Here is a 16533-nt window from a genome sequence, read left to right as displayed (position 1 = left end):
CTGCTGCTGCTATAGTTAATTTGTCCTTTCAAATGCATTTGATGCTTATTCATTCAGAATCATTTGTTACCATTGTGCTCTGTCAGGTTTCTCTGATGATATTTGGATTAATGTATCTCTTCAGGACTTGATTTATTGCACTAACCTAGCCAGATTAATATCACAGCAACCAAGGCACCCTTTTAGAAATGAACTTTATGAAATGCTAACTTTTTTACAGATGTTAGAGATCTATGATAACCTGAGCTCCTAAATTTCCAGGTATCCACCCACACTCAAATTATGGGCAGTTTGCCAATTCAAATGACATGCAGTGTCAATGTAGATTGACTCAATCCAGTAACATTGAACAGACACTACACTACAAGACTGCTATAATTTGTTTTTTTCAGTTTAGTGTAGAGACACAGCATGGAAACGGGCCTCACTGATCTGAAAATATATGTTACCGACTTTGGGTGGACAAGAGGATGGGGACTGGACTTTGTGCCTTCCCCCACAGTGGGAACCACTGTGGGGGGGATGTTTTGGTGTTGAATTTCTTCCTGAATGCTATGTTGTATTTTTATTGCAAGGACATCTGAATTTCCCCTGAATAAGGGGATTAATAAAGTCTAATCTAATAGAAGTGAAATTGATCCTGCTAGTATGTATACGTACTTTTAAAATGTGTAACAAGGAAAAGGTATTTTGTTTTTTAATGTTTTCAAAGGTAATGTAGAAATAATTGTTATGTATTAATTTCCACATCTTGCAAATAAACAGAAAACAACATAATGCAATCCAAGTGTTGGAGAAAATAAAGTTTGATGAAACCAGACACGGCACAGATGACAACAAAACAGCAAATGAAAATGCCATTGATGTACCCATTTTGGACCATCCGGGTTATGACTGCTGTGGGAAAAAATCTAATAATTCAGGTGCAACAGTCACAGCTGATAAATTAAGTTCCCATAAGTCCAGATCTATTTCTAAGAACAGGTTGCTTGGGAAGCATGCTTCAGTTGGAACAAATACTTCTGACCAATTTTCTTCAGATGAAATATGGAGAATGACTCCTAGTGGTTCATGGACAAATACCGATCAGTATCTTGATACTAATGAATATTTGAACCACAAACATTCAGATTCATCAAAGAATAACATTGCATACAAAGAATCCGGTTACGATGGTGACATTTCAGAGAAATATTCAGTATATTCATGCTTGAAGGATGGTGAGACGGCAAAGTCTAAAGAAACACCTGGTGAGATTGCCAAAGAGACAGGAACACAGTTATCAACTTCTGAATTGTGTCTCAGTAATAGCATGCAAACAGCTAAAACTACTTACAGTAATGTAACCACAGTGAATGAAAACCCCTGTGTTAATGCAAACAAGCTGACACCTCATTCAGTGGTACAAACTCCAGTTTTCTCTTCACTTACTCCAATGTTGACACCAGAGGTCTTTGAATCCATTTCATTGTCCAGTAGTGATGGGTGTTCAGCGAATAAACAAATAGAATCATTAATACATTTGAATGACATCTATCACTTGGAGGAAAAAAATGCAGAGATTAAAAATACTGATTTTGACACAAGTCCATTAGCTCAGGAAGTTGCTTTTTCACAAGAAAATTATGAAAAAATTGAGTTCATCCAGGTCAAAAATGGTTTTCAATCAGTTGCAGAACATTTGGAAATTACCAGAAGTAATCAGGGAATAACTGATAAAGATTGGCAGACAGAAAGTGGGGTTTATCAAACGTTGAAATCTGAAGCACCATCATTCGATGAAAGACAGGTTACTTGCTTCAATATAAATTTGGGGAAACATGCAACTCACAAATGGAATGGTCTTGTTCAATATTCTGCTGAAACACAGAAATCTCCAGAAGTTCCTCTTGACGATGATTCAATTGAATTAGTTGAAATTAAAGCATACGATGTTGAAAAATCATCAATATATCATAATCAAATGTCTCGCTTTGAAGTGAAACTAGCTGAAGACAAAGTAAACTCCTTTGAAGACATTAAAAAAATTGGTAAAGCAAAACTCAATGAAAACAATGATTATCAGGAATCCCATTTGGGAAGGAAAATTCTGCAGAACGGATCAAACATTTTTGGGATCAAACAACAATTTGAAGAGTTGTCTAATTACCATACTGCTCAAACCATTAATGAAACTGATGCACTGCAACAACAATCGTATTCAGCACATCAGCCAGCAAAAATAGAGTCTGAGCTGTTGAATAAATCTGTTATACAAGAAATGGATATTTCAAATAAGACTATTGAGATTACTAGACCAGGAAGCTTACCATTTATTAAGAAAGATGCTATTAAATATATGGAGAGGAACTTTAAGAACAGACTCATTGCTAATTTCTGGGAATATCCAAGTAATACTGAAAAATCAGCAAGAGCGATAACTTCCCGAGGAGCCTTAACTGTAAGGAATGTCCAAAGCGACCCAGTTGTCATGGATGAAAAAATGAGAAACTGTCTCAAATGGCAGATCGCACAGAGAGAGTTTCAACACAGCTGGGATTTATCCTCCGATTTTGAGAAACCTACAGAGGACCTTGTTTTGGCTTCACCAAAATGTATTCCTATGCAGTTAATTGATGGTGGTGTTATTAGCAATGAATTGTCATTCATAACTGTAGAACATAAAAATATGATTGAAGGAAATGTGAAGAGGAAAATTGCAAGTAATAAATTTGATCTCCAGCAATCATTGGATTATATTATTGCTGCACCGCCACAGTCAGAAAACCTGGAACAGAATAACTCATTGTTGGGGGACACTGATAAACAATACCCTTTTAAAATGATTCCTCATCGGGAAGATATTAAGGGAAGGGAAAAAATCTTCCCATCTCCTGATGGTGGTACTAGGGATGGAGAGAGAAACAAGTTAAAAGAACTATCTGTTACCACATTAAAGCTAAATGAGACAAGTCAATTAGATATATGCTTGGCAAAACAGCAGGTGGAACTTGAATTAGATGGTTTACTCAATGTGGTTAGGGAAGCAGATGAACAGTTTGATTGTCCAGTAACAAAGCAACGTTTACCCAAGTTAATCTGTGTTGGGAATGGATATAAAAAATCAAGACCTTTGTCTATACACTTTATGGAACGTGATGCTGTTGATCGTATAGCAATTAACTTAAGACAAAAGCTTATTTTGAGTGTGTGGGATTATCCCAATTCATTTGAAAGGTCATTGGAAACAATGATCCCGAAAGCACCACCTGTACCTCCTCCAATTAAAGCAAGAGCAACTAAAATCGAGCTCATTGGTATGGAAATAGATTTCATTGAAAAGAAAACTAGAAATCATTTGGAAAGGCACATTGTTCGAAGAAAACGTGAACTTAATGGTGCTGTACCATCAGCAATTCAAAGATCAAGAGATATATTCATGCCTCCTGCCCCCAAATTGATAGATTCTCAACAAAAGTCACCAACTGAACAATCATTCAATAGTATCGAGTATATGAAAATATTGGAGGTCAATTTAAAGAAGAGGATAATTAATCATAAACATGGTCTTCCTAATGGTGGTCAGGAGTCTATAATAAATGTTATGGATTCTAATTCAATGAAAGATACCATTGCATCTTCAGACTTCATAAATGGAAGAAACATATTAACCGGCAACTCGGATTATTCTAAGAGGACACTAAGAGACGATAACAGAATGAGTACTGAACAAACCAAAGTATTTACAGATAAACTGGAAATGTGCATAAGGAAACAATGCTTAGAAATCAACATGGGTTATTTTCCAGAAATAGTAAGAGAGATGTACAATGTCACATATTCTTGTAAATCGAAGAGTACATTACCAAAATTAATTGCACCTGGTAGAGGTTATAAGAAATCACGACCACCTTGTATACATTTTATTGAGCAAGATTTAATTGACCGTTTGCAGCTCAACTTAAAGCATAAACAGATTTCCTATCTGTGGAGGCTTGAAACCTTGCATAAAAGGTCATTCGAAATGATGACTTCTAATGGACAATGGATTCTGCCATCCAACAAGATAACTGTTAAGAAAGTAGTACCTGTAGCTCTAAAAACACATTTCATTTCTAATGATACTAGATCACTTTTAGAGCAGCACATGACACAGAGAAAGCTTCAACATAACTGGAGTGTGCCACTGCATATTCAGAGATCCCAACAGGCATTCATTCCACCTGCTCCAAAACTGATTGTTTCTCAGCTGAAGCCACAGCCCGATTTTGATATAAATGTTATTCCAATTGAACCCACATTTTTATCTGCTGAAAACAAGAACAAATTGGAGCTGACTGTAAAGAGAAGGATAATAAATCATCATTTTGGTCTCCCTAAGTTTGTTCATTTGTCAATGGAGAGCTTTATTCCTCATGCTCCATCTCCAAGCCCTGTCAGGCCACAATTAGGAATAGCAGAAAATGAGTCATTAATCAATGATATATGTAAAGCTGTTTGTTTGCCAAGCAAGCATCTACAACTCAAGGGGGGGGAATTGACTGTGCCACAATGTGAACAAAGTAGCAAATTTGAGAAGGCAAGTAAAAACAGAATCTTGCCAAGCTTTGATTTCCTTAAATCGGAACATAAAGATAAATTAGCTATGTGTTTAATTAAACAATGTCTCAATATAAAACTGAATTATTTACCATCAATTGTACAAGAACACTACAAAAATACATATGCTTCAGAACCAGAAAAAACCTCATTCAAACTTCTCAGGCCTGGTGAAGGTTTTAAGAAAACAAGGTCAGCATATATCCCATTTTTTGAATGTGATGCTATTACTCGCTTGGAAATGAACATGAAGAATAAACATATTTCCCACCTTTGGGGATTTCAGACTTTACATGAGAAGTCAATGGAAATAATGATCCCAAAAGGTCCACCTGACTTCCCAGCAATCAAAGCAAATAAAGCCCAAATAGAGGCTGCATCAATGGGAACTCTTTTCATTAGCAGGGATGTCAGATGTCAATTAGAATGGCAGCTAACTCAAAAGAAACTTCAACACAATTGGGGCTTCCCACTTCATTATCAGAAATCAATGGAAACATTCATTCCAGCTGCTCCAAAGCTGGTTTCATCACAGTTAAACTCACAAGTTGATTTCATGGTGGTTAATACTCCTTGTAAATTGCCATTTGTTGATTGTGAAATTAGTAAAAAAATTGAGTTAAATATAAAGAAAAAGATCATCAATCAAACATGGGGACTTCCAACCCTTATTCAATCATCGTTAGAAACCTTTATGCCTCGTGTACCACCAGTGAATAAAAAGCCTTCAGAAGCTGTGCCAAGGAAGAAGTTAAAGACTGATAACATTAAAATCAAAGAGCCTTATAAAACTGAAAATCTACAGAAAAAAATTGTGCAACAAAAACAAAATAAGTTGACCTCAGCACATCATGAAAGAAAGAGAAAGAAATCAAAGACAAAAAATTCAGGGGGGAAATTTATTTTTGCTCAACTCAAACAAGAAGATAAACATAAATCAGATGTCTGTGTGACAAAACAAAGTCTAGAAATTCACATGAACGCTTTGCCAAAATGTGTGACAAAGTTTTATAAAAGCACATATCCTCCATTATCAAAGAGATCATTACCACGCCTTATTATGCCTGGAAGTGGATTTAAAAAGCCAGTACCATCACATATATCTTTCATTAAACAAGATATTGTTGATCAACTGGAACTTAATTTAAAACACAAACAAATGAACCATCTCTGGGGACTTGCATCTCCTTATGTTGAATCTTTGACAATGGTGATTCCTGCAGGACCACCTGTACCTCCACCAGTCAAAGCAAGTGGAGCTCAAATAGAACCTGTAGGGAGAGAAATTAATTTTTCTGCTGATGTTCGAAAAGATCTTGAAATGCATGTTACACAGAAAAAACTTCAGCACAATGGTGGCTTGCCATTACTTATTCAAAAATCTGAAAATATATTTATTCCACCTGCTCCCAAGCTAATGTTGTCAGAGTTAAAATCCCAGCCTGATTTTGAGTTTACCATTTCTGTACCTGAACTGACATTCCTAAATGAAGAACATAAAAGAATATTGGAGTTCAATATAAAGAAAAGGATTGTAAATCATAAATGGGGCCTTCCTAAGGTTGTTCAATCATCTTTGTGTAATTTTATGGCTCCAGCTCCATCAATGAAGAAGTCCTTAGGTGGGCACTTGCATTGAGAAAAAAAGCAGCAAAGTGTTTCCTCAAGATAGACATTTGTTACTTCAGAATGCAAGTAGTAGCAACAACAAAACATATAAAACTGTCTTTTCAGGTCTCAAACTAAAGCATAAAAATAAGTTAAATGTATGTTTAACCAAGCAAAGCCTAGACGTTAAAATGGACTATTTACCCGATGTGGTAAAAGAGTTCTACAAAAATACCTATGGTGTACCATTAAAAAAACCTCTTCCAAGATTAATTGCATGCAATGAAGGATTCAGGAAACCAAGACCCGTGTGCATACCTCTCATTGAACAGGATGTTGTGGATTGTATAGAATTGAACTTAAAACACAAACACATTAACCATCTTTGGGCACTTGACACAAAGTATGAAATGTCAATCAAAATGATCATTCCTAGAGGACCTAATGTACAGCCAGATATTAGAACAAAAGGAGTTCAAAGAGAACTTGTCGGTGTGGAAACAGTTTTCATTGAAGTGGAAATAAGGGACATGTTAGAATGGCATGTAACACAGAAAAAACTTGAGAACAACTTGGATTTACCATTACACATTCAGAAATCAATTCCTTCTGCTCCAAAACCAGTCTCTAGTCAGTCAAAACAGCATTGCTTTAATGATGTGGCAGTTGCATCCGAGGAGCCAGTTTTCATAAATTCTGAACATAGGAAATGCTTGGAACTGAACATAAAGAAAAAGATCATAAATCAGAAATGGGGGCTCCCAAATCGTATTCAGTTATCCATGAAAGAATTTATGCCTTCACCTCAGCCTTTGCAAAATTATGCTCTAAAATCTAAAACCATGAAAGGATGTGAAGAATTTAATTCCAAAATGATACTGAGAGCTACGAAAGAAACTTTACACTCTAAAAACGCAAACATTAGGAAGATAAGTGCATCTCCACATTCTGTCAAACTCAAGAAAGAACATAAGTGGAAGCTCAATACCTGCTTGTTGATGCAAATTCTCAATAGTAAAATGCATTGCTTACCAGAGATTATACAGGAATCTTTAAACAATTCTTATCCTGCAGTATTGAAAAATACATTAACAAAACCAGTTATGGTAAATGAAGGATTTAAAAAACAAAGACCATGGCACTTACCTTTTGTTGAGCAAGATGCCATCGATCATTTGGAACAGAAATTAAAGCACAAACAGATTATCCATCTTTGGAAACTTGAAACTCAACATGATAAATCTATGGAAGTCATGATTCCTAAAGGACCACCCCTGCCTCCAGCAATCAAAGCAAGTGGGGTTAAAATAGAACTGGAGGGTACAGAAGCATCTTTCGTTGCCCGTGATAGTAGAGACAGACTGGAGTGGCATATCACACAGAAAAAACTACAACAACATTGGGGCTTACCACCGCATATTCAAAAGTCAGCAGAATGTTTTATTCCGTCGGCCCCAAAACTGATTCCACCCCACCTAAATCTAAAACCTAGCTTTGGAGTAATGGTTGCTACAAATGAACTGCCATTTATGAATAAAAAACATAGGAAATTATTGGAATTTAATGTAAAGAAGAAGATAATAAATAATAAATTGGGCATCCCAACACTTATTCAGTCATCATTAAGAGACTTCATGGGTCTAAATTGTTTGAGGAATGAGCCGGAGCATCAGTCAGGTATACAAATAGCCAGAAAACCAGGGTCCTGCGGCATAAATATAGAAAATAAAGTTGAAATCCCTTCACAGAAGACCGAAACGACAACATGTTTACAGCATAAAAAGGATAGCCAAAACACAAAACCATATAAAACAAAAGTAGCAGATATTTTTGGAAACTTTCAACAAGAAAGTATTGATAAAATAGATGTGTGCATAAGAAAATCACATCTAGAAAATAAACTGCATGGTTTGCCAGAAATGGTAAAGCAGATGTATAAGGAAAATTATCCTTCTGAAAGTACAAAGAAAGTATTAAAGAAGATTATTGTACCTGGGGAAGGATGCAAAAAAATCCGTTGCTTGTATATAGCTTTTATTGAACAAGATGCGGTTGATCGCTTAGAACTGAATCTAAAACATAGACTGATTCTCTCTCTTTGGGGGCTTGCTACACCATGTGAAAAATCAATAGAAATGATGATTCCTGAAGGTCCTCCTGTGTTTCCAGCAGTCAAATCTGCTGAAGTTAAAATAGACCCTAAGGGAATGGAAATACTTTTCATTGCTAGCAAAGTGAGGGAAACCCTTGAAAGTCATGTTATGCAGAATAAACTTCAAAGAACCTGGGGCTTGCCAATATATGTTCAAAGGTCAGAAGAAGCATTTATACCAATTGCTCCAAAATTAATATCATCGCATTTAAAACCTCAGCCTGCATGTTCAGTGGTTATTGTTCCAAGCAAACTGTCATTTCTTCATGATGATCATAAGAAATTATTGGAGAAGAATGTAAAGAAAAAGATCATAAATAGCAAGTTTGGTCTTCCCACACTCATTCAATCATCTTTGAATATGTTTACAGCTGCTTCCTCAGATTTATACAATCTCACCAATATGGACAAGGAAAGACAAATGATTCCTCAGCATACATTTCCAATCATCAAATGTGGAGAATTATCTTCATCACAAGAGAGAATTTATGATAGAAGCAAGAAATCTAAAAAAATAGATGATCTTTCACGTATTCGCCTCTGCCCAGAGACGAAACACATCTTGGAGAATTGTGTACTAAAGTTATGTCTGGAAAATAAAAGTGGTTACTTTCCGGAAATGGTAAGCAAGTTCTACGAAAGCACTTATTCTTCACAACCAAACAAGCCTTTGCCAAAGCTTATTGCACCTGGCAGAGGATTTAAAATATCAAGACCATATTACTTACCTTTTATTGGGCAAGATACTGTTGATCAAGTGGAGTTGAATTTAAGGCATAAAAACATTATCCATCTCTGGAAAGTTCCAAATTTATATGACATATCCAAAGAAAGAATGATTTCTAAAGGACCGCCTGTTCCTCCAGCAGTCAAAGGAAGTGGAGCTGTATTCTACTCTGAGCATTTGGAAATAGGTTTAATTGAAGATGAGGTGAAGGACAAACTAGAATGGCACATTACACAGAAAAAACTTCAGCATCACTTTAGATTGCCATTACCAATTCAAAAATCACAAGAAGCATTTATTCCTTATGCTCCAAAGCTAATTCTGTCACAGCTAAAAGTACCTCTTTGTTTTACTTCAGTTCCTTTTTCATCTGAACTGTCATTCCTAAGTTCTGAACATAGAAAAAATCTTGAGTTAATGACAAAGAAGAAAATTATAAATGCCAAATGGGGACTGCCCAAAGCTGTTCAGAACTCTCTCAATAATTTTATGCCTCCACTTTCTCTGCAGTCTGAAATGATGGAGAGAAATGAGGAATCTTTCTATAATTCTCGTTCAAAAAAGGGAAAAGTCGATATTCCTAAGAATACAAATGAAAAGCTATCATCAAAACAAAATAAAAAATGCAACAGCATGGGAGAGGGGGGGGTTTCTGCTAAACTCCATCCAGAATGTAAGGCTAAGCTGGAAACATGTTTAATAAAGCAATGTCTTGACATAAAAAGCTGTTTTTTGCCTGAGATAGTGTACAAGATGTATGAAGCAACTTTCACTCCAATTTCAAAAAGGCCATTTCCAAAACCAATTGCACCTGGTAAAGGATTTAAAAAACCGAGATCATTGTACATATCTTCTATTGAACACGATGTTGTTGACTGCTTGGAGTTGAACTTAAAGCATAAACACCTTACTCATCTGTGTGGAATTACAACACTTTTTCAAGAATCAGTAGCATTGATGATTCCTAAAGGACCACCGGTCCCTGCAGCAATCAAGGCAAGTGGAGCTCAAATAGAACACATAGGTATGGACACAACATTCATTTACAGTGAAATTAAAGATAGACTGGAATGGCACATTGTGCAGAAAAAACTTCAGCACAACTGGGACGATCCATCTCTTATTCAAATATCACAAGAAACATTTATACCACCAGCACCAAAATTAATTGCATCTCAGCTAAAACCACAGGTGGATTTTTCATTGGTTATCTTCCGAGCAGAAACAATCTTCCTTCCTGCTGCACACCGGAAAGTTCTGGAACTGAATATGAAGAAACGCATTATAAATTGCAAATTGGGTCTTCCAAAGTCAGTCCAGTTATCTGTGAGATGTTTTATACCTGCTGCCCCGCAAATGAAGGATTTCATACCACAGTGTCAAAAACAACTTGCTCCAGTTACAACGATGTCTACTTCTACACTCACTGTTCTCTGTATGAAAAATGAAAGACTGCTGTCACCAAAATTACAAATAAACATAAAATCAAAAGAGAATCACGGGGTCTCTTTTGATAACTTTAAGGTTAAATATGAAGATGTTATAGGTCCCTGCTTAATAAAGCAAAACTTAGAAATAAAAATGGGCCATCTACCCGATTTGGTAAGGGACTCCTACAGTGCAACTGATGTTCAGGCATCAGAGAAAACTTTAACAAAGGCTATTTTACCAAGCCATGGATTTAAAAAATACAGATCATCAAAAATGTCTTTTATTGTACAGAACACAATTGATTGTTTAGAATTGAATTTAAAGCACAAACAGATTATTCATCAATGGGGATATCTAAGCCTGCATGAGGAATCAATGGAAATGATGATTCCTAAAGGACCACCGTTACCTCCAATAATCAAAGCTAGTGGAGGCCGAATAGAACCTCTAGGTACGGAAATAATCTTCATTTCATGTAAAACAAGGGAAACGCTGGAATGTCAAATAAGCCAGAAAAAACTTCAATACAATTGGGGCTTACCAATACATATTCAGAGCTCATTAAATGCATTCATTCCACATGCTCCAAAACTGATTTTATCACAGCTCAATGCCATACCCGACTTTAGAACAGTTGTTGTTACATCTGAAGCTGCATTTCTTAGTGATGAGTGTGAGAAAATACTGGATCGGAATGTAAAGAAAAAGATCATAAATTGCAAATTGGGTCTTCCCAAAGTTATTTACTCATCATTAATTCAATTTATGGGCATTCCAGGTGAGAAAGACGTAATTCTACCATCTAAAGGTAGTAACAAATCCAAAATAACACATAGTTATAATATTCGTCAGAGTGAGGGTACAAACTTGTGCCTCAAAGGAGGAAAATTGCCTCCGCAATGTGAGGACGTTGAGATGACTATGCATCAAGCAAAAGAAACATCTTTCAATTCACATCTCAGGCCAGAGTGTCAATATAATCTGAATATAATCATAACAAAGCAGAGTCTGGAAACTAAAATGGATTGTATTCCTAAACGAGTAAAAGATAGTCACAAAATTGCCTATCCCCCGGTGTCAAAGAAACCATTAGCAAAGTTGATTGTATCCAGCACAGGATTAAAAAAGACAAGGCCACAGTATATTCCTTTTGTTGAGCAATTTGCTGTTGATCAGATAGAGATGAACTTAAAACACCGAGAACTTTTATGTGTCTGTGGACATGAAACATTATATGAAAAGTCAATGGTAATGATGATTTCCAAAGGACCACCACTGCCTCCATTAATTAAGGCGGGCAGAACTGGAATAAAGCCTGTAGAAGGAGCAGCATCCACTTTTGCTGAAGAAATTACCAACGTTTTAAATTGGCATATTTTGCAAAAGAAAATGGAACATATTTGTGGAGCCTCATCACATTTTCAGAAGTCAGCTGAGGCATTTATTCCTCCTGCTCCAGAGCTGACATTAACCAAGCTTAATCCTCAGCCCAATTTTGAAATAGAAATTGCAGCAGTTGAGTTAACATTTGTAAATAATGAACATAAGAAGTTATTAGAAATTAATACAAAAAAGAGGATTGAAAATCATAGATGGGGACTTCCCAAGGTTATCGAGTCATCTTTAAAGGAATTCATGGCACCAGCTCCTTTAATGAAGGATAAGACAGTGCAGTTTAATATTAAGGCCAAATGCAGATCAAGATTCATTGACATATCAAAGAATTATAAAATGTTTTCTGCTCAGCGCACCTCTCATTTTAGCAAAGGACAGAAGAATACTTTAGATTGTGAATACTTTAAGGAAATTGTTGGAATGAAAACAAGAGAAATTACTGTTTTTTCAAATGTTTTACCAGAAAGCAAAAATAAGCTAAACATGTGCTTAATGAAACAAAACGTATCTAATAAATTAGATTGTGTACCTGAGCTTGTAAAAGAACTATACCAACAGTCTTACAGTTTTTCTTTGAAGAAACCATTAGCAAAACTCATAACAGCTGGCAAAGGATTTAAAAGACCAAGATTATCACATATTCTGTTTGTTGAACAGGATATTATTAATGGCTTAGATATGAATTTAAAGCATAAACAGCTTAACAATCTTTGGGGTACAACAACTATATTTGACATATCAATAGAAAAGATGATCCCTGAACCGCCATCTATGTTTCCAGCAATAAAAGCAATAGATGCTAAAGTAGAGCATGTTGGTATGGAATTAACCTTCCAGTCTGCTGAAACCACTAAAATGTTCGAATGTCATATTAAAACAAAACAATCACAGCAGAATTTGTGCATACCATTGCATCTCCAAAGGTCAATTGACACACTCATCCTACTTTCTCCAAAACAAGTACCATCCCAATTTACTCAGCATCTTAATTTGGATACTGCCCTTTCTGTAAATGATCTAAGATTTATAAATGAAGAACATAAAGAAGACTTGGAAAGAAATACCGGTAATGAAAACATAAATTACAGCCGGGGTGTTCTGAGTATTATCCATGCATCTTGTAATAGTTTTATACCTGCTGCACCAACAATAAAAAAGGATCTGCAACTCTTAAGGACTGACAAGAGAAGCACAATAGAATTGGAACAATCTGAATTGAGCAAAATTGATATAATTGCACCTGCTGATCATAGTTCAATGACAAGCACAAATTGCAGAGATTTTGATAAAAGCAGCAATGTTAATTGTATGGAAGAATCTTTTACCTGTCCAGAACCGGAATCTAGTGATAAAGATGAGGTGTATGTGGCAAAGCAATCTTCAGAAATGAACACAGTGGATGAATGTATCTGCTCAGCCTCAAGTAAGCATTTTCTGAATTTGAATACTCCGCATACAAGTTTCAAAAAGCAAAACTTAAAAGGCAAATGCGATAATCATCTTGTAGATTATTCCATTGATTCACCTAATTACAAGCCAAAATCTGTGAAAACCGTTGTTTCTTCAACTTGGATATCCAATCAGAAGTTGGTTGATTTGACATATGATCCAATGGCAATTGAAGGATTCTGTTTAAGTCAACCAATACAAGGGGAAAGCGTGGCTTCGTGCCCCTTGACTATGCAAGAGGATTTGAACTTTTATAAACAAAATACAGATTCTGTTTTATTGCCACTTCCTGGTCCTTATGTGGATTGTGAAGAAATGTTATTAAAAATTGCAAGTGACATTGAGAATGATGAGTCCTGTTCAAAACAATTGACTGAGGAGGCAACAATTCATATTCAGCAAGATGAAGAACATGCTTATGTTAAAATAACTGCAGGTGTCGTTATTAATCAGAATGAAGAAAAAAACATGGAAGTTGATTTATCAGGAAGGATCTGTTCACAGCCGCCACCCACAGCATTTTGTGATTCCGTGGGGGAAAAAATGATAATTGCATCTCAGATTCATGATGATGGTAATTACTTAAATGTTTCTGATGAAGAATGCAGTGCGTGTTATGAAACCCTTAATAAATCATACCATACATCCAAAAGCCCAGTTGTGAAGAAAAAATGTAGGAAAGCATATCAAAATTGCTGTTCAAAACAAACCCAACCAGATATGATTTTGGCAAATTCAAAGACTAAGTTTTCCAGGCAAGGTTGTCAGAGATCAAGAAAATGTAAACACAATGAAGAAGGGAGAAATTCTGAGTTAGGAAGCCAAAGCTTTTGTTTTGCTGGGACAACTAAAGAAATGCAAAACACAATTGAGATGACGTACAGTTCAGACACAGATCAGAAAGGAACATCATTAACACAAGAGACTTCTCAGAATCATAAAGATGATAAGCAGTCTTCACAAAGTTCCACACTCCGTAGTCCAGAACGTCAACAAGTAGTGTCAATCAAGCATCCTCTGTTTGCAGTAAATGAAAACTTCGAAGGTATTGCAAATTTCTTTTTCAGATAATAGTTTTGTAAACTGAATAATTGCCATCAAAATATTTTACGATTAATTTCTATTCTAATAACATATTTTAAGGTTAATGATGATAAGCAATTTTTGTCTAATTTGTCCACAAATTAAACAAAACTTAATTTTTCCATATGCTTATGCTATTTTTGATATGTATAGATAAGGATCTCTGGATAGAAGGAATGAGTGACGTTTTGGGTTTGAAGAACGGGTTTGACCCGAAACATCATCCAGAGATGCTGCCTGTCCCACTGAGTTACTCCAGCATTAAACCTGCATCTGTAGTTCCTTCCTACATTATATATTATGCATGACCTGTTTCACTTTATAAGCTTAAACCATCTTAGATGCACAAAATCTTTGAAAGGAAATGTTAAGTTCTAAAAAACAAATACAAAATGTTATTATAAACCATTATCTACCAGTCCCAAATTTGCACGACTGATGATGTTTGACTGAGATTTTGAATATCCTTACCTATTAAAGATTCTTCAACTGACCAAAGTATAGTCAGTTGCATCAGAGGGCTGGTGGATATAGTCCCAAGTATTATATTTCAAGGGTGATAAATCCATTAAGATGAGGATCACCATAAGTGGATGTAATAGAAGTTTCAGTGTATAGGAAAGAACTGCAGATGCTGGTTTAAATCGAAGGTAGACACAAAATGCTGGAGTAACTCAGCGGGACAGGCAGCATCTCTGGAGAGATGGAATAGGTGACATTTCGGGTTGTGACCCTTCTTCAGACTTCAGCATTTTGTGTCTACCTGTGAAAAATATACATCTTCTAGATGCGCTGGCACGCATCCTCAGTGATGTGACCTGGGGTCATTGGGTGTTTCTGGTCTCACAACATCAGACACCCTCGCCCAGGCGACCCAGCCGGGGTTGATCAGGCCCCGACTTGCGTCCCAGCAGCAACCGCCCATGGATCAGCCATCTTAATAACTACTCTGCAGGGGTTGGGAGACTCTAGTGCATGGAGGGACTGGGCTCTGTGGGGTGAGTCCCAGCCGGGCTCCTCCTGCATCTCGCCAGGTTCAAGGACTGTGCGCTGCACCTCGTTCTCCTTCTCCGAGCATTTCATTCTCGCCTGATGGATTTTTAGGCCACGGTGGTTCATTAGGCCTTTCCGTGGCTTTGTTGGGTGTCTTTCTCACGAAAGACACAGACTGGGGTGCTATCTCAGCCTGTGCCGTGTGCCATCTTTCCATGCCGTCAACTGTCTCTCCAGTAGTCACCAAACTATTCTTGGTTGTCACCTAATAGAAGTTCCAGGTTAGTAAAGGTAGCAAATGGCTGGGAGGGAAATTTGTTCAGCTCAGGAATAGAAATAATGCCACTAGAAAACTATCTTTGTAATTCCGAATTTACAAAGTCCAGATAAAAGTACCAAGGAGAATGTGCTACTCTTCAGTTAATGGCAGCACTCCCAAAAGAGGGTGAGGACATTATGTATCCAAGAGCTATTCAGGATTTGTGTACATTATTAGTATAGGCCATTTAAGAACATATGAAATTGTGTTCTCAGCCCCTTTTACAACTTGTACACCCACGACTGTGCAGCCAAGTACAAATCCAATTCAATTTACAAATTCACAGATGACACCACCGTTTTGGGCCGGATATCAAATAATGATAAGACGGAGTACAGGAAGGTGATTGGGAACCTCGTGACCTGGTGTAGAGACACCAACCATTCTCCCAAAGGTCGACACAAAAAGCTGGAGTAACTCAGCGTGACAGGCAGCATCTCTGGAGAGAAGGAATGGGTGACGTTTTGGGTCGAGACTCTGCTTCAGACTTCTCTCCAGAGATGCTGCCTGGCCCGCTGAGTTACTCCAGCTATTTGTGTCTATCTTCCGTTTAAACCAGTATCTGCAGTTCCTTCTTAATTATTCTCTCAATGTCAGCAAGACAAAGGTGGATTGATTGACTTCAGGAAGCGAAGCAATACACATATCCCGGTTTGCATTGAAGGTGCCAAAGTAGAGATGGGTGAAAACTTCAAGTATCACCAGCAACTTGTCCTGGACCACCATATTGAAGCAATGCCAAGAAAGCACAACAACGCCTCTACTTCCTTAAATTGCTAAGGAGGTTTGGCATGTCCC

At 36.8% G+C, this 16533-nt stretch overlaps 1 protein-coding gene across 1 annotated transcript in view; it reads left to right on the top strand.

The window, feature by feature from the left end:
• The window catches only part of LOC129698430 (uncharacterized), a 43091-nt gene that overhangs the window by 13592 nt on the left and 12966 nt on the right, over positions 1-16533 (top strand). Inside the window, exons 4-6 of the mRNA XM_055637574.1 lie at positions 766-6200; positions 6313-9401; positions 9807-14385. Coding sequence (XP_055493549.1) covers positions 766-6200; positions 6313-9401; positions 9807-14385 — 13103 coding nt within the window. The remainder of the gene's footprint in view (positions 1-765; positions 6201-6312; positions 9402-9806; positions 14386-16533) is intronic.

Source organism: Leucoraja erinacea, chromosome 6 (genome assembly GCF_028641065.1).
Source record: "Leucoraja erinacea ecotype New England chromosome 6, Leri_hhj_1, whole genome shotgun sequence".
Lineage (NCBI taxonomy): Eukaryota > Metazoa > Chordata > Chondrichthyes > Rajiformes > Rajidae > Leucoraja > Leucoraja erinaceus.
The sequence above is the reverse complement of the archived record's forward strand: the minus strand, read 5'-3'. Positions and strand labels throughout refer to the sequence as shown.